General features: G+C 61.0%; 1 protein-coding gene across 2 annotated transcripts; it reads right to left on the reverse strand.

The window, feature by feature from the left end:
* Positions 1-63: 63 nt before the first annotated feature.
* On the reverse strand, positions 64-11,799 carry WDR81 (WD repeat domain 81). 2 transcript variants are annotated; one of them, XM_010121532.2, is made up of 10 exons: positions 8,100-11,799; positions 7,701-7,808; positions 7,396-7,586; positions 5,235-5,425; positions 4,802-4,967; positions 4,471-4,621; positions 3,468-4,166; positions 3,158-3,303; positions 2,801-2,980; positions 64-1,865 (listed from the first exon to the last, which is right to left on the reverse strand). In XM_010121532.2, exons 1-10 carry the CDS (start codon positions 11,656-11,658, stop codon positions 1,539-1,541), a joined length of 5,718 nt encoding a protein of 1,905 aa, XP_010119834.2. In that variant the 5' UTR covers positions 11,659-11,799; the 3' UTR covers positions 64-1,538. The 2 variants fall into 2 exon arrangements, with proteins under 2 accessions (XP_010119834.2, XP_086619098.1); XM_086762972.1 differs by lacking the exons at positions 64-1,865; positions 2,801-2,980; positions 3,158-3,303 and having other exon boundaries at positions 3,702-3,865; positions 3,978-4,166.
* Positions 11,800-16,859: the final 5,060 nt, after the last annotated feature.

The following is a 16,859-nucleotide window of genomic DNA, read 5'->3' on the forward strand; positions in this document are numbered from 1 at the left end:
GCCCAGCCCTGCACTGCACCGCACCTGGGCCCCTCCAGCACAGAGCTCCCCCACACACCCGTCTCTGCATCTCTTTCAAAGAGTTTATTAGAAGTAAATATTTACATCTATTGCAAATGGTTAATAGGCAACACGGGACTGAGAGCTCCCCTCGGGGAGGGAAGGATAGCAAGGGCCAACTGCTCACCTCCCCACCCTCCCTGGAAGCGGAGGGCAGCCTTCCCAGCTGCAGGTGGCTCAGATGAACTGACAGCTGCATGAAAGCCCTTTCCCCTCCCAGGACAACCCGCAGCAGGCTCCTCCTCTGCCCAAGATAAGAGCTTCCCGCTCCCCTCATACTGGCTCTGACTACGCTGAAGGATGGATGGGAAAAGGGCTGCGATAGAAGTGAGGCAACTGCTCCTACCGCTGGGTCAAAAAGCACTCTCCTTGCCTTTGTGGTGGGAACATTTGGTGCCGTCCCAAAGGGAAGGTCAGGAGACGACCGTGCTGGATCACAGCCCCTGGCTCTCACTCTGCAAGGGCAGGAGGGGACAAAACTGAGCACCTTTTTGCTGTCCTGTCTTCCCCAGGAGGCTGACCAGCACAAAGGAGAGTGGAAAGGATTAGAAAGAAAAATTCTTGAGCAACGCTGCCAGTGTGTGGCACACAGGGCATTCCTCACCCCTTGGATAATCAAGGGATGCAGTGCTGCTGGGGCAGGAACCAACACCAGTCCATCCTACTTTACTGCTCCAGAAGCCAAAATCCTCATGGAAGCATCTAGTTCTGGCCTCCCTAGAGCGTCACATTCCCATCCCAAACCGTCCCTCTGCAGCAGCCCATTCCCAAATGAACCGGCAGAGCAGATGGGGTTCGTGCCTTGGCTGACTTCCATTCCTGCCTTTGCCCTGGAGCCAGTAAGGCAGCAGAAACGCTCTAGTTAACCTCTCCTCCTCCCGTACAGGCTCTAACTCAGCCGGCAGAACCTAAAGTTAACAGAGTACCTCCTGTGGGTCTTGAACACAGACCAAGGAGGAGATGCCCGCCACCACGCAGCTCTGAAGGCAGCAGTTTCCCAGCCCAGCTTACGCTATCCTAGTAAGAGCGTTCAGTGGTTCAGGAGTGGAGAGAGAAGGGTAAGTGCAGGTGGCAGTAGCTATACTGTTATGTTCTTGTCAAGGGGCACCTCTTACCCCTTCACTGGAGGGAGGAGGATACCCATGGTCCGTATTACTCTGGAGGGCAGCTCAGTCCCCTGGGGATCAGGCACACACGGTACGGAAAGCTCCGGGCCTCTCTGCAGGGGTGACAGTGACCTACAACGCCCAGTATTTCTCCTAGCAGCAGTGGAGGTTTCTCAGTTATGGCTTTTTTCTTTTAAAGATACAGAAAGAGGTTAGAGATGCTTTACCGAGTGCTCACTAACAAGTACACCTCCCCCTTGCATCCTCTGTTCAGAAACGTCTAACTCTTGCCTCCTCCATAAACGATGCTGCCGGCTTTCAGCTCTACCACCGGCGCTGTGGGACAGCCACGAGCTCCTGGGCCGGGGGTCGCTATGCCAGGAGGCGTATGACGCCATTGTCTGAGCCCAGCAGGAGATGGCATTTCGTGGGCAGCACCGCCAAGCTGGTCAGCGTACCCCGAAAATTCTCCGAGCTCAGTTTAGTGGTGCTGATGGGCAGGGCTGAGGACTCCAGCATGGAGTAGACGCCAATCTTGTTGGCCACAGTGCCAGTGACCACTTCATTGCCATAGAGGTCAAATGCGTGGATGGGTTCAGATGCAGATTTGTAGTGGTGCAAGGGTTTCTGCTCCAGTTCCTTCCACACAGTCAGGGAATGATCAGAAGAAGAGCTGATTAGCACATTGCCCTCTGCAGCCTGGAAGAGAGGAAAGGCCAGTGAACCAACATGGCTGCAGTAAAACCTCCCAATCTCATCCTGCAAATGAGATTAGCAGGTAGCTGGCAATAATCCAACAGTCCCAGCGCAATCCCGTGGGACAGTCCCAGCCATTTCCAAGCAACTGATGGCACTGGGCAGTGTTAACAAGGCACCCGGGTGGACACTGGAAGCTACAGGACTCTGGGAGCTGGCAACCTCCTCTAGCCTATCCTCCAAGAGATGGGCTGCGTCTCTTCTCAACAACATCCTGATACTCAGTACAACTAATTTATCATCTGTTACTGCTGCAGTGGGCAAAGAGATTATCATGCAGTCTCTCTCTCCATCAAACCACTTGTCAAATTATTTTCCTTCTCAGGAAAAGGAATTGGGAGGCTCTCACAGTAGAAAACACTGCTGAGGGTAAGAGAAGCCTGGAGCTGCTTATTAGCAGAGCTAGTGAGAGGGTAAACAACCTGCACCGCTGAACTTTGCTTAACCTGCGTTTGGGTCGAGGACACTGGAGCCCCAGTGCTGCTCCCTGAGGGAGGGTAAATATGGACAAGAGTTACTCATTAGAGCGACAGCCTCCCAGCAGGGGCCGAGAGCCTCACGGAGAAAGCAACACATTCGCTTCTTCATGGGAGACGTGCCTTCTCCCTGCAGACCCGCTCGGCGGGGACGGACACCTGGGAGGGCTGATGTCCGTTCAGGACAGGCTGGACCAAGAACAGCCGCCCGCAGCACTAACCAGGGGCAGGAGAGCTTGAGCAGCCATGCAGGGACACGGCAAGGGATGGAGAAATGCCCAGAGGATGGAGCAGACAAGCCCTGCCAAGCAGTGTGTGCCAGAAGGATACTCCATGCAACCTCAGTGGATCAACGAGGCCCACAGAGCAGCCCCTCACCCTGATCCCAGCTGGAGCTCTCACCTTGATCTGCAGGATGTCTCCCTCATGGGCAGGCCACCCCCGCATGATGAGTCCTGTCCTGGTGTCCAGCAGCACAATGAAACCAGAGGAGAAGCCAGCCATAACGCTGCGCCCGTTAGGACTGACAGCCAAGCAGCGGATGAGCCCAGCGCTCACCCCACTGGCCAGGCGAAACTCGTGCTGCAAGAGAGAGAATCCAGCTACTGCGGGGCTGAAGATCTTAGGGGATCCAGCATTTAGGGGACAAGGCCCAGCCAGCTTTCATGGAGGCATCACAGCTGGCTTTGGGCCAGCCACCATCACATCATTAAGCACACAGATGGAGGAGGGTGACTCACAGAGCGCTGGGCTCCCTACCTGTAGTCCTGGCTTCCTGTGATCGATGAACCGCAGCACGGAGTCTGCGCTGGCCACAGAGATGCTGTGATAGGGAGGTGGCATGGTGGTCACAGCTGTGATGGGGACTTTGCTGTCTAATTCGTCAAAAGTCCGGAGAACTTTGCCTGTGAAAACATGACGGAGGTTACAGCAGTAGATGTACAGAGAAGCGTCACAGGAATTCTCCAGTTCTGCACTGGTTTTTAACAGGCGCCAACAAAACTCAGTTTGGCCCCTCTAAGGGCTGGACCAGTTCACTCCAGCCAGCCCTCACCCTTTCCCTTCTTACCTGTGAACTGGTCCCAGATGTGTACAGTCCCATCGCAGCTCACCACGTGCTGCGATGCCTCCAGCTGGCTCACGTAGAAAACTGACTTCTTGTGCTCGGCGTAGGTGAAACGCGCGGGCACCTCACTGGTGCCATCCCCGTAGTTGTACAAGGGCCAAAGGCGGACGGTTTTGTCCTTGCTGCCACTAAGGAAGAAGTCCTCGCTGCTGAGCGGTGCCACGCACTTGATGGCCCCCGAATGCCCTGAGAAACTCTGCAGCTTGATCTGGTGGAAGTGGAAGCGGGGGTCATGCTGGCTCACCCCGATCTCGTACTGCCAGTAGGCCAGCCAGTTCCCACACAGGATGTGGGTGCTGCGAGGAAGGTCATGCTTCAGGGCGCTCTCCTCGCTGGATGAGCTAGGAATAAAGCCGTCAGTGCCAGCGCTGAGGCGAAGCAAGCCAAGACCCTCGTGCTGCGTGTCCACAGGGACCTGGATGCGGTTCCCTACCAGCACGCTCCCAAAAGTACCAGAGTGACTGTCCTCGTGGTGGCTAGAGAAGGGCTCGCTCCCCCGTGTATCCTGGTCTGAGCCTGCCGTACTTGGTGTTTGTTCCAGGCTAACAACCTGCAGGCTCTTGGGGTTCACGTTCTCCAGGTAGAGGCTGGCCAGCTTCTCAACCAGCGAGTGGTTCGGCACAACCGTCCGGATAACATCACCTGAAGAGAGAGAATGGGGCTCCAAGGGAAGGAATTTCCCCATTGTCACCCCCCACCACCACCTAGAACAAGGGTCAGCACAGAGCCGTGAAGACAAAGTCCCTCACAAGCCAGCCACACGCTGCTCCCAGCCAAAGCAGCCTGAAGCCCGGTGGGCTCCCGAGCCAGCAAGCAGACCAAGCCACGGTGCAGAAGCTGTGGGTTTCCCCCAGCAGCCCTATGCCCTCTCCAGTTCAGGTCCAGCACGCGTGCACAGAGCATGGAGCTCTCTCACAAATCCCAGGAGATGGTGGCCAAGCCGTACCTAGCAAGCAAGAAAAGGGGATGTAGGTGATGTAGGCCATCTCAGGGTTAAACACCTTCTGTAACTCCATCAGCACGGCTGGATCCAGGGCCAGCACCTTCCCATCAGAGAGGGGCACCTCACAGCTGCTCACTGACTCCACTGTCAACCCCTGGACAAGAGACAACAGGAAGATACCTAAGATCAGATGCTTTCACCTCATAATGAATTACACAAACAGAGCCTGGGCTGGATGCTGCCGACACCAGTACTGGTGTATGCAGGTATGCCCACAACGTTCCTGTGGCTGGGTACTGGGGGATGGCAGGAGGATCTCTCCCACATCACTGACCTGGTCTTGCAGCTCCTGCAGCAGCGAGAATGCTCCAAAGAAGTTTCTCACCGTGTCACACAAATGCTGCTGCACCATCTCCTGCCCAATCCGCAGGCAGATCAAGGCAATTAGGCTGATTGTCTTAACGCAGAGGACAATACGGGCCTGGGCACCACTGGGGAAACTGAAGAGGACATCCATTACCAGCTTGCCCTCCACATATCCCTTTTCCCTTCCTCTGCTCCGTGCTTCCTGCCTTGTCTGTGTTATCGGAAGGTCTTGAGCAGCACAGGCTCTGCGTGCATGCTGTGTACCGCTGCAAGGAGGTGCACATCTGGGCACAGACAGCCCCGCGACCCCAGGAGCCGTAAGGCCCTCGCAGAACCATTTCCAAATCCCCGAGTTTGAATCCTCAGTCCCGGCTGAAGGCACGGGAGCCTGCAGTGCTTACCCGACGGCTGGTGAAGTGAGGAAGCCCAGCACCGGTAGCAGCACCTCCTGGCTGATCTTGGGGAGAATGTCCATGAGCGTGGTGTCCGAGAGACACACCACGATCTTCTGAGTCAGCGTCACAGCAGCCAGGAGCCCTGCCTCCTTCCGACTGTTCAGCCGGCCACCGCCGGACCCGCCGCTGGGCGCAACCTGCAAAAGGAGTCCTCCAGTGCCAGGGCCACCATCTCCCCAGCAGGACGCACCAAGGATGATCCCAGGACCACCTGAGCTCAGCCTCAAAAGCCGACATGGCAAGTGCAGGTTACAGCCCCTGGGAGAGGAACCTGAGCACTGAGTCTCAACTCATGTCTTGCACTCAAGGGATGAGCCTGAAAACTGACGGACAGCTGTCAGCACAAGAGATGAGCCTGAAGAGAACGGGACACAACATCCCCAAGCTCGCACACATCCTCTGGAAGGCTTCTCCCTGCAGGATGCTCCCACCGCTGGGAAACTCAGAGGGGAGGGAGACAACCCCAGACTGGCCCAGACCATAACCAGCCTGGACATTGCAGGGCATGGTCTGCCAGCACAGGAAGAGCAGAAACCTATTACACACACACACACCAATTAAAGCAAGAGTCAGCATCTTCATCCCCTGCCACGTTGAGCCGGGTCGCGCAGACTGCAGAGGAACAGTCCTTGCGCGAAACATCCAGGCACAAATTATGGGCAAGCCTGCTGCCGACTTCTAGAAATCCAGCTGCTAGTAACTTTGTGAGGCAGAAAAGCACATTCTTTTTTGCTGACAACGTACCAATACTGGTTACAGCAACGCCAAAGAGTTAACACCATCAGCAGCAACACTAAAAGATTTCTTTCTAGATTGTCCTATTTCCTAACTCCTAGACAAATCAAACACCCAAGAAAAGAGAGCCAATAGCAAAAACCACAAACAATTCCCAGTTTCCGCTATATTTCTTGTACACCTGCCATCTTCCAGCTCATCACAGAGGCTCTTCCTCTCACAAAATACTCACCCTGCCAAATCCTGCGAGAAGGATTGACTTTATCCTATTTGTGACCCGCCAGTTCCATCGCTTTAATATCGGGTGCCAAATGCCGTTCACAGGGGTATTAATCCCCCCGGTGCCCCAAGCACTCGGTTTAGTAAAGCAAAGCAGAACAGCTGGAGCTATGATTGCAACTGGGTGGAGAATTATTTTGCTGAAAAATGAGATTTTTTTTCCCCTAAAAAAAATCTCCCCTTCAACATTTGGAAAAACTGACAATGCCTTTTTGTTTTCTTTAAATGAACAGCTGTGGCCTCTTTGCCTCTACATTTAAATTATCAAAAAGCTATTGAAGTTTTCCATTTAAACAAGAATCCATAACCAAAGTGTTTGTAACCACTAAAAAGGGAGCAATATGAAAAAGAAGCCTGTTTAAAACATTCAAAAACCTTTTTTTTTTTTGATGAAAGATTGGTCTGTTTTTCAACCAGCTGCATTACACACATTTTCTTCTTGCTGTTCAGCTATGAATTTCAAACTGAAAAGTTTGTAAGTCTTGCCAGTGTTTTTTACACAGTTGAAAAACCTCCTGTAGCCTCTCCCCGGCTCATCCCCTATCTGCTCATCCAGACCCCTAAAAACGCTCGCTCCAGCAATCCTGCAGCAGCCCAAGCTGCTCCGCCTGCCCATTATCACAATCCCACCCTCGTGCCAGCTCTGTTTCGGCGCGCTCGCCCAGCAAAGCAAAAGAAAAAACTTTTTCTCTGGCTTCGCGCACGCCAGCGAAGGGTTTGACAGGGAAAGCCCCCAGCTGCGAGGGGGAAGGAGGGGCTGTGGCAGCCCGACGCGGATCCGCGGTGGCAGGGGCTTGCTAAAGAGCAAAGCCTGTGTAACGGCAGCCACGCGCTTCGCTGGAAACCGCCCGGAGCTTACGGCTGGGGGTGAAAGTGCCTCTTCCAGCTGCGTCAGCACAGCCCTTCTCAGCCAACGCAGCAAGAGCTGCTCAGTCCTCACTGGCCCAGGTGGAGCTCAGTCGTGCAAAAATTTTTACGCAGGAGGCTCCTGGTGAGGCCAGACTATTTTCTGTGCATCCTCTCCCCTCCTTTCGTGCCTGGACACAGCTCTCGCTCCAACGCACGCGAGAAGAGGAGGAAAAGCAATACGAACCAGGTAGCTGATGTAGGGCAGGTACTGGTAGGTGAGGACGGGCTCTCCGTACAGGTACGCCACGTGCACGAGACAGGCCAGCACCGGCCTGGACACCTGATCTCCCAGCACCGGCCGTTTTTGGTAGATATTTCCCGTGCTCAGGGGACTGTTCTCATCGTTGCTTGGTACAAACTGCTGCCTGGTAGGGCCTGTCCAGAGACAACACCATGAGCTGAAGCAGCAGGCTACACCCAAGCCACCGGGCAGCCAGCAGACTGTTTTGGGGCACCCGGGACCCCCGGGGTCCGAGGAGCGGACATTACCGATGTAGCAGGATGTGAGCAGACGGAGCAGGTTCCTGGCGATGAAGCGGGACGTGACGGTAGGGCCCAGCTTGGCCGAGAGCCACCTCACCATCTTACAGGCTGTGTCTGCAAAACAAAAACAGTCGCAAGGCCAGAGCCCGGCACACACAGATTAGCTATCGCCCCGCTGCTGCCCAGACCCTGCCTGCCCCGCGGGAAGCTCCCCGGCTCTCAGATCCACACACTGCCGTGGAGACCCAGCCTTTTACACTGGTTCCAACGCTATCCCCAAGCTCAGACCATAGACACCCCCAAATCTGGACCGGCTTCTTCCCACGCTCTGCCCTTCTCCCCCTCAGTGCTTTACTGGGTGTTTGCCGCGCTCGGCAGAAAGGCTCAGCGCTGGCAGGGTCTCACCCAGGAGTATTGTCTGCTCCTTGTCGTCGGAGTGATCCGGCAACTCCTCTCCCTCTCCATCCTCCGGCTCGCTGCCGTCATCAGCCAGGGTGACATCCACGGAGGCACCAGCATCCACGGCCACCGTCAGCTCTGCATCAACCACAGCATCATCATGCTCCTCTTCATCATGCTCCTCTTCCTCCTCCTCCGAGTCCTCGCTCTGTTTCAGGTCTTGGCTGCTGTCCATCGACTTCAAGCTGCTCTTGTCCTTCTGGGAATCCCCGTCCGCAGGTCTGTCCTCTCCCAGGGACACCTCGCTGGCGCTGCTCTTGTCGCTCAGCCGCCCAAGGCTGAGCGACTCCTGCTCCTGAGGCTGCAGGGACTCCCCGACGTAGAGGCCGCTCTGGAAGTCCTCGCTCTCGGGCAGGTAGGCTTGGTCGTGGAAGCTGACACCAGAGGTGTAGTCGAGGAGGTCGAGCGCAGCCGAGCTGTGCTCCACGTCCATTTTGATCTCTTCCCCAAACACGCACGACACCGGGCTTTCCCCTCCGCTTTCATCATCCTCAGCCGTGCCGAGGAGGGATTTGCTCTCCTTCCGCGAGGTCTCGATGCCGACGAGAATCTGCAGGATGTGCGGCAGCAGGTTCAGGAGGAAGGACTGCAGCCCCAGGCGCACTATCAGCTGGGCGACAAAGCAGTCTGTGTAGAGGTAGAACCTGCCGTGGCGGTAGCAGGGGGTCTCGTACGCGCCGATCAATGGCTTCAGCAGGTATTTATTGGCATTCTTCGGACCTAGGGATTTAGCTATAGGTTCAAAGAGATACCACGCTGCGTAGACAGCAGTGTTCTCCTCGGACATCAGAGATAATATGAAGGGCAGAAGAATCTCCAAGCCTTCAGGAGTGATTTCAGAAAGGATCCCCTCCAGCTGCTGCCACAGCTGGAAAACAAGTTCCCGGCCCTGACCTTCATCCTCGATCTTCTTTGCCTGATAGGTGAAAATGAATTTGTGCAGGCCTGGGAAGTATGTGGGGAAGGGGACAATAGAGCTGAAGGGGCTGAGGAGCTGTGTGGGACAGGGCGGGGGGAGGCCCTGGGAGATGGGTTTGTATTCAAACAACTGCACCGCACCCTTGCCCAGCCTGGTCTTCAGCAGCTTCTCCACCGGCACGCTCAGCTGCAGCAGGACATGCAGCACGTGCTGGAGCGGGGCCGGGATCTCCTTGGGATGGTAGCGACACAGGTTACGCACCAGCAGGAACCGCTCCAACAGGGATGCATCAGGCTTTGAAGGACGAATCCTTGGTGCAAATATAATCTCAGCTACCAGAATGCCCAAAGCTTGCATGTCCCTCTGGAAGAGGTCTGAGAGACCCAGGGGTGGCTCTTCCCACGGCTGCTCCATTAGCTGCATCTCACTGCTTAAGCCTTTAACCAAGAAATTGTCCAGTTTCTCCAGTTCTTCCAGGGCCTGGAGTGGATTGAAGCCTTCAGGAAGCGTGATCTTCATGTCAACCTGATCCACAGCGCCTACCTTGCTCCGACGGAGAGGTCGGACACCTGAGGTTTTGCCTTCGGTGGCATAAGCTGGGAGGGTGGAGGGCTGTGCTGAAGACACAGTGGCACAGGGCTGGTCAGCAGCTCTATTAGTAGCAGAAATTGAATCCAGGGCTTCCATGCCTTGCTCTAAATCATCCTCACCAGCGATAGGTTTCTCCCCAGACCAGGTGGTTTCACTAGGAGTAGCCTCCAGGACCAGCCCATTAACCACATCCACCAGCTGGCCCTGGATATCGTCCAAAAACACAGTCTCCCTGATGTGCTGGAGAAGAGGCCGGGCAATGGCTGGAGCTTCAGCAGGTGTGTAGGCAGGTCCCACCATGCGCCTGGGATGCGGCTGGTCGAAGAGCTGCACAACCCCGTAAGTCGTCAGGTGCGTGTGGTTGTCTACTAGATGGAGGCAAACGTTCTTCTCCTTGACAGCATCCTTCCCTAGCAGCTTGTACCCAAAAGTGAGATCAATCCAGTGGTGGAGGTCCTGAGAAACTTCCCGGCTCTCAAGCAGCATGCGGTGGACTTCGATGAACTCCTCGTAGGAGCTACACCAAGATGGCACGTCCAGGTCGGGCATGTCCGGATGGATGGATCGGAAGATGGAGGGGTCTGTATAAAACTCTGGGATGCACTCATCCGGGGTCCAGCTCTGCATGCGCTCCATGCTGGCTGGATACTCATTGGGCTCCCACTGGGACCTCACGTGGCAGCACAGCACCGCCTTGGGCGTCCTCCGAGCCGTGTACACGTAGTAGGTGATATCTGAAAGGACATCAGAGATGTGATGGGGGACGTGGAGCTGCTCCCCACTTGACCCACCAGCGACAAAGGCCTGTTTGGTCATCTCATAGGTGAAGTCCAGCTGCTTGTCTCCCTTGTTGAGTCGGAACTTGGATTTCCTTAGGTCCCTGAACTTGCCGTTTTTGGTAGTGAAGTCCACCACCCAGGGAAGAACCGGGTGATAATTGGGGTCTCCCATTCTCCTCCCAGCCAAACTGTTCAGACGCATAAGGTAGTCAAAGTTGCTGACCTGCCCGTGTACCCACTGTAACACCAGGTCTCGGAGGTCCTTCTGGCAGGCGGGGCACCGTGCCTCCCGCCCTCGCACGCCAGCACTGCTTTGCTCGCTCCTTTGTTCCAGGCCAGCCTCCAGATTTTCTTCCTCTTTCTTTGGTCCCTCGTACTCTCTGAGGTTCACGCGGAGCCGGCTGCACAGCTTCTCATCCACAGCCACATCCCGAAGGGAAAAGGCGCCGCAAGCCAGACCTGCCTGGTGACAAGCCCTCATGGCCTGCAGTACGTGGAAGAGGAGGAAGAGGATTTTGGCATGGCTGTTGGTGAGCTTGGCCGGGCTGAAAGTCACGATGTCGTGCAAACAGTACTGCACGTAGGGGTAGACGACGTACAGCGTGTTGGCCGACTCGAGCAGAGCTTCTGCCTGCAGCACGTTGGGGCAGGAGGACGTCCCCTTGGCGGCCGCCACGCTCTCCTTGGCGGGGGAAGCACCGGGCGCACTCTTGCCCACCTGAAGGACGGGGCAGCCGTAAACCTTCTGCAGGGCGACCCGCAGGGCATCCAGGGCTGGCACGGTGGGCGGCGCGTCAGCGTGCCGGTACGGCCGCGCGTACAGGCAGTGAGCGCGGCCCCACAAGTTTCGGTAATTCTGGGAGGCGACGCTCTGCATGAAGCCGTGCAGGGTCTCCAGACTGCCGTTACGCTGGTCGGAGGCGGGGGGCCGGACCCGCAGAGGGTACGCCAGCCGGTCCTTCCGCAGCCCGTGGATCTCCACCCGGGTCCAGCCGGTGGGCAGCTTCTGCACGGAGTGCTGCAGGAACGTCCTCACCTCCACGTCGCTCAGCCCCTCTGGCCGCGGGCACAGGCCGGGCAGCACCCGGCGCTCTTTGAGGCTCGCCAGCCATTTCACCGGGACGAAGGCGGTAACGTGGGTCCCCTCGGCGGCGGCGGCCAGCTGCCGGCGGTCGATGTTCAGGTCCTTCTCCACGCTCTGGAGGAAGCCGTCCATACTGGCTTCTGCAGGAAGAGAGACGGCCCAGAGAGGCTGCGAGCGAGCGGAGGAGCGCGGCACGGTCCCTGCCCTCCCTGCGGGAGCCCCGGCTCCCGCGCCGAACAGACGTCATTCACCAAGTCTCACTTCCCTATTGCCACCTGGGGAAAAAAATGCTGGTTTTAGGAGCTTGCTCAAAATACGCTGTATCTGGGAGGGGTGGGGGTTGAGAAGGAACCTGCCCTGGCTTGGGGGAGACAAGATGGGACCTCTGCAGCCAAGGAGGGGGACCTGGTGGGACTTCCACAGCCCCAGGGCCAGGGAGTGGGACGTGATGGGACCGGTGGGGCGGCATGATGGGACCTCCACAGCCCCAGGGCTGGAGGGGGGGACATGATGGGACATCTGCAGCTGGGGAGAGGGACACAAGGAGACCACCACCCCACAAGGGCTGGTGGAAGGTACACGATGGGACCTCCTCGGCCCTAGGGCCAGGGAGGGGGACACGATGGGACCTCCTCGGCCCTAGGGCTGGAGGGGGGGGACACGATGGGACACCTGCAGCTGGGGAGAGGGACATAAGGAGACCTCCGCAGCCCCAGGGCCGGTGGTGGGGGGCACGATGGCAGCTCCGCAGCTGGTGGGGGTACACGACGGGACCTCTGCAGCCCCCCCCAGGGCCGGGGTCACAATGGCATCTCTGCAGCCCCCGCGGGAGGCGACACGGGAAGATGCTCACAGCAAGGTGCACGTCCCCAGCCCCCAGCCCCGGCACCGCGTCCCAGCCGCGGGCCCTCGCTACCGGCTGAGCCCCACAGGGGATTCGTCCCTCCCCGGGAGTGGGGGTCCCCTCACCGCCCCGGGGCCCCCCGTTACCTGGCGGCGGCAGCGGCGGGCTCAGCCGCGGCGGGAGCCCCGGCCATGTTGGTCAGGTGACGGCGGTCACATGCGACCGCCGCGCCGCCATGTGCCCGGGGGGCGCGGGGGCGGGGACAGACGGGACACACCGGTACCCCCGGGGGCCGGGCTCCCTCCAGCGGCCGGGACGGGACCGGGGGGGGGGAGGGGGGGGGGGTGCGGCGGGGGCGGGCGGGTTGAGCAAGGCCGGGGCGCGGTGCCTATACATGGGCAGGCGGCGGGGCATGACGCGGCTGGCTGAGGTCACCGTGACGTCAAAGGCGCTCCGGGCTGTCAGCTGGAGTCGGGCGAGCCGAGCTGACGAGGCAGCCGGCCTTAAAGGGGGTCCCGGCGGCGGAGCGCGGACCCCACCGGCGGCAGGTGAGTGTGGGGCGGGGAAGCGGGGCCACGCCACGCCGCCACCCCCCCCCCCCCCTCACGGCCCTCCCCTCCGGACGGCCGGGCACTGCCCCGACCCCGCTCCCCGTGAGCCGGGCCGGCTGCCCCAGCCACCGCCCGGGTCCCCCCCCCCCACCGGGCACGGCCCCGAGCACCCTCCTGCTACCGGACTCCGCGCGGCCCCTTTAAGGGCGCGGGGAGGGGGGGGTGGGTGGGGGGGCTCCCGCCGGGCAGCGCCGCATGGCGCAGCGGCGGCGGCGGCGGCAGCGCGTGGGAGTCACGTGGGCGGGACGTGGAGGCAGCCCATTGGCCCCCCCCCCCCGCTCCCTGCCCGCTGCAATCAGCTGTTACTGGGGCGAAGGGCAGGAAACGTCCTTAAAGGGGCGTCGCAGCCGGAGACCCCCGCCACCCCCAAGTCCCCCCTCCCCCGGCTCGGCCCGCCCCAGCCAGCCGGGCCCCGGGACAGGAGCGGGAGCGCGGTGGCTGCCCGCCGGGTGCGGTGGGCCCCTGCCCTCGGCTCCCCCTCCGCCCCGCGGAGGGCGCGGCCCCTTTAAAGAAGTTGTCCAGTCATCGCGCGGGCGCTGCCAAGTCATCGGGGTCAGCCGAGTTCCTGCGGCCCCGCCCCTCGCGCCCACCGATTGGTCGGCGGGGCGAGCGCTCACTTCTGATTGGCCGCCGACTTAAGAGCAACTTCTCGGAATCGGGGCTGTGTCACCGGCCCCGGCGCTGACAGGCGCGGGCGGTGCCGCCCGAGGGCGGGAGGCGGGGGTGGCCGAGGCGGCCCCCGCAACGGCGCCGCGCCCCTCCAGGGGCCCTCCGGGAGGGCCGGGCCCTTTAAGAGCCGCCCTCCGCCCCCCCTCCCCCGCCCCCTCCTTCACCCTCTTGAAAATGCCAACTCACAGCACGCGGGGGATGTCGGGAGCGTCGCGCCGCGCCGCACTACACCTCCCGGCATGCCCCGCGGCGGGGCGGGCCCAGCCGTTTCCTAGGCAACCGCCGGCTGGCCGGGGAGAACCCAGCGTTCACTCAGGGGGTGGGCGGGGCATAGCGCCTGCTTTATCTTCCCATTGGCTGGGTGGCGGGCCGTGCTGGAGCGCCATTGGCGGGAGAGCGCAGCCATCGCGGCGAGGGGGCGGGCGCGACGGGGGTGGGGCTCGCACCGCCCGTGCCTGGCGATGATTGGTCGGGGGTGGGGCCGGTGGGTGGCTGCGTCATGACTCCGCCAGCTGATCCGAGACGGGAGCCGGCGCGCGCGGCGGCGGGGGGAGGCGGTGGCGGCGGCACCACCGGGCCCGGGCCGGGCCGGGCCAGCCCCACCGGGGCGGTGACACCGGGCCGCGCCGCGCAGGTGGGTCCGGCGGGGCCGCGCTGGGAGCGGGCGTTAGGGGCAGCTGAGCCTGGAGCGGGGCCGCCGGTACGGTAGTGGGGGTCGAGGGGTCCGGTAGCCCCGTCGTGCCCAGTAGCCCCTCCGGGGAAGGTCACCTTTACTCCGGGTAGAGTGGTGGCGGTGGCGGGGCTCGGCGCGGCGCGACCCTCCCGGGGCTCCGCGGGCGCCGCCTGGACCCGGCGGCCTCGCCCCCGGTAGCAGTGGGGCGGAGTTGGGGGGGGGGGGGGTTGGGACCGGGACCGGGGCGCGGTCCCCGCTCCGGGGGATCCCGGTGGGGCGGGCGGGGCCGCGGTCGAGGCCTCCCCGCGACGGGCGGTGGCCGCCCCGGGGGTGACCTTCACTCCGGGGCCGGGCGGGGCAGACTTTGACCCGGGGCCGCTCCCCGCCGTGGGCACGGACCGGAGCATCCCGGGCAGCGGAGGGGACGGGAGGTCGGCGAGGTGCCCCGGGGGAGGGGGCGAGCGGAGGGACCGGTTTTACCGTAGAGCTGTGGGGGGAGGGCCGTCTCCGTTAGGGGGGGAGGGGGAATTGGTTTTACCGAGAGGGGGGACGTTGGGGAGGGGGGGTGACCCGGTTAAACTGGGAGAGGGGCACCAACTGGGGACACAGCGGTTTTTTTTTTCCCGGGGCGAGCTCCCACCGGGGCTCTTCCCGGTGCCGGTGGGGTCTGTCGGTGCCGAGAAGGGCTGGGGGAGAGCCCTGCCACCGGCAGCCCCCCCCCCCCCCCCCCCATCGTCAGCCCCCGGCGGCGGCGGGGCCGGTGGCTCAGCGGCGGGTGCTGATTCACGGGCCGGCGGGGGTGGAGCAGGGCCGGGACCCGCTCGCTGGAATCCGGACCAGATGTACCCGGCACGCCAGGAATGCTCGGCATCCCCGCCGGGCCCCGCCGCCGCCGCGTCCCGGCCACCGGCCCCGCACCGTGAGCCCCCCACGCCGTGACATCCACCGGGACTCCGGCCTTCCCCCGGGGACCTGCCGGGATCCCGAGTGACTTTGGGGGTGACGCTGGCGGGAGGATGCTGCGGTGGTGGCTGGCCCCGGAGGGTTACCGGGGCCGTTTCTCGGACACCCAGGGGTTTCCCAGAACTCGGTCCCCACAGCCAAAGTACTGGGCGGTGTGGGAAAGGGGTTGTTTTTTTTCCCCCCTCCCTAAGTGGAGGGGGAGGCAGTGAGGTCTCGTGTTGGCCCCAGGGCCGACCTCCTCATCCTCTGACAAAATGGCCCAGAAAAAGGCTGCGCTCCCCAAAATTCCCCCGCCGGTGGCTTGGCAGCAGCCGCCTGAGAGAGTGTCTTCCCCCCGGTAGGCGACGGCTGGCCCCCGGCCAGGTGGGACCCTGCCAGTGCGGATGCCCGAGGGGAGAAGCCCGGGAATGCCTTAACTCCTACCTGCGGTGGCCGGTCCCTGCCGGAGCAGGTTGCCTTATCTCTTGTTTTCCGCCAGAAATGGCCTTGATTTCCCTGCCTGTCGCTCGCCTTTTAGGGCCCGGCTGCAGGTGCCGGGGCTGATGCACCAGCTGCTCTGGGAAGAGGGGAGGGATGGGAAGAGTCGAGGTCGAAGCTGCTTCTGGATCGGATCCCCCTGCGACAGCGGGGTGATCCTGTGGGATCGCAGCCCTGCGGGGAAGGACGGAGGCGGTGGATCAGGAGCTGGTGCTGGGGTGGGGAGCGGCTCTGCTGCCTGGTGTGGCTGCTGCGGGTGAGGGCTCAGCGCGGTTCGATCCTGGCTCTGATCTGTGCGTTCCCTTCCCAGGTGCTGCTCCGCCGCCCCGCTCCTGGCTAACCAGCACCAGTTCTTCAGTGGCAAGCTTTATGTCCTTCTCTAGTAGCTAAAGCTGCCAGTTGAAGAACTGTTGAATGTAGCCACTCTCTTCTCGTCACCGGGACCTTGGATGTCAGCTGGACCTGCGCCCCAAGCGACCAGCATGAGCCAGTCTGCAGCATCCTGTGGATTCGAGGGATGAGGATGAGCCCAACTGGGATGAAAATGTCTCCTCGCCGCTTCCGGACGGAGCCTTGGCTGGGGGATTGCCAGGCATCCCTGCCAGCAGGGTTGTCGAGCGGGGTCCCCCTCACTGGTGGGGGGGCACTGAACTGAGAGACGACTAGAGAAGACCGAAAGAGGCATTAAACTTTCTGTTTTGCTCAACAGTTCAGTTTTAGGAAGTTTGTTGCCTGTGGGTTGCCTGAATCTGCTGGGTGGGAGGATGGCGGGGGCTGTGGACCCCACGGGGTGCTGGAGGGAGGGGGCCGTAGGACCGGAGCTCGGTCCATGGCTGATGCCACATTGGGGTCTGACGGGTGGAGGGTTGGTTTTTCAGGTCCCCTTGGTTTGTGCTGAGCAAAAGAGGTGACCTGAGCCTGGGTGTAGCTCACAAGACCGACGTGCCGCTGAGCTCAGGAGCAGGATTAGTCCTGCACTGTGCTGGGCGGTGGGATGGAGCCAGAGGAGAGGACCAGCTCTGCAGGCACACTGCCCTGGTGCAGGTCGGGCTGGGCTGCTGGGGGCCGGTGACTCAGGGCCGAGTCACGCGTGGCC

This window comes from Chlamydotis macqueenii, chromosome 19 (assembly GCF_036417535.1).
Source record: "Chlamydotis macqueenii isolate bChlMac1 chromosome 19, bChlMac1.mat, whole genome shotgun sequence".
Taxonomy (NCBI): domain Eukaryota; kingdom Metazoa; phylum Chordata; class Aves; order Otidiformes; family Otididae; genus Chlamydotis; species Chlamydotis macqueenii.

Excerpts from the sequence above, each read along its gene's own strand:
- WDR81 (XM_010121532.2), bottom strand. The coding sequence starts at position 11,658 with ATGGACGGCTTCCTCCAGAGCGTGGAGAAGGACCTGAACATCGACCGC. Across the intron at positions 4,622-4,801 it reads TGCAGGAGCTGCAAGACCAG|GGGTTGACAGTGGAGTCAGT; the intron begins GTCAGTGATGTG and ends TCTCTTGTCCAG. Across the intron at positions 2,981-3,157 it reads ACAGGAAGCCAGGACTACAG|CACGAGTTTCGCCTGGCCAG; the intron begins GTAGGGAGCCCA and ends TCTCTCTTGCAG.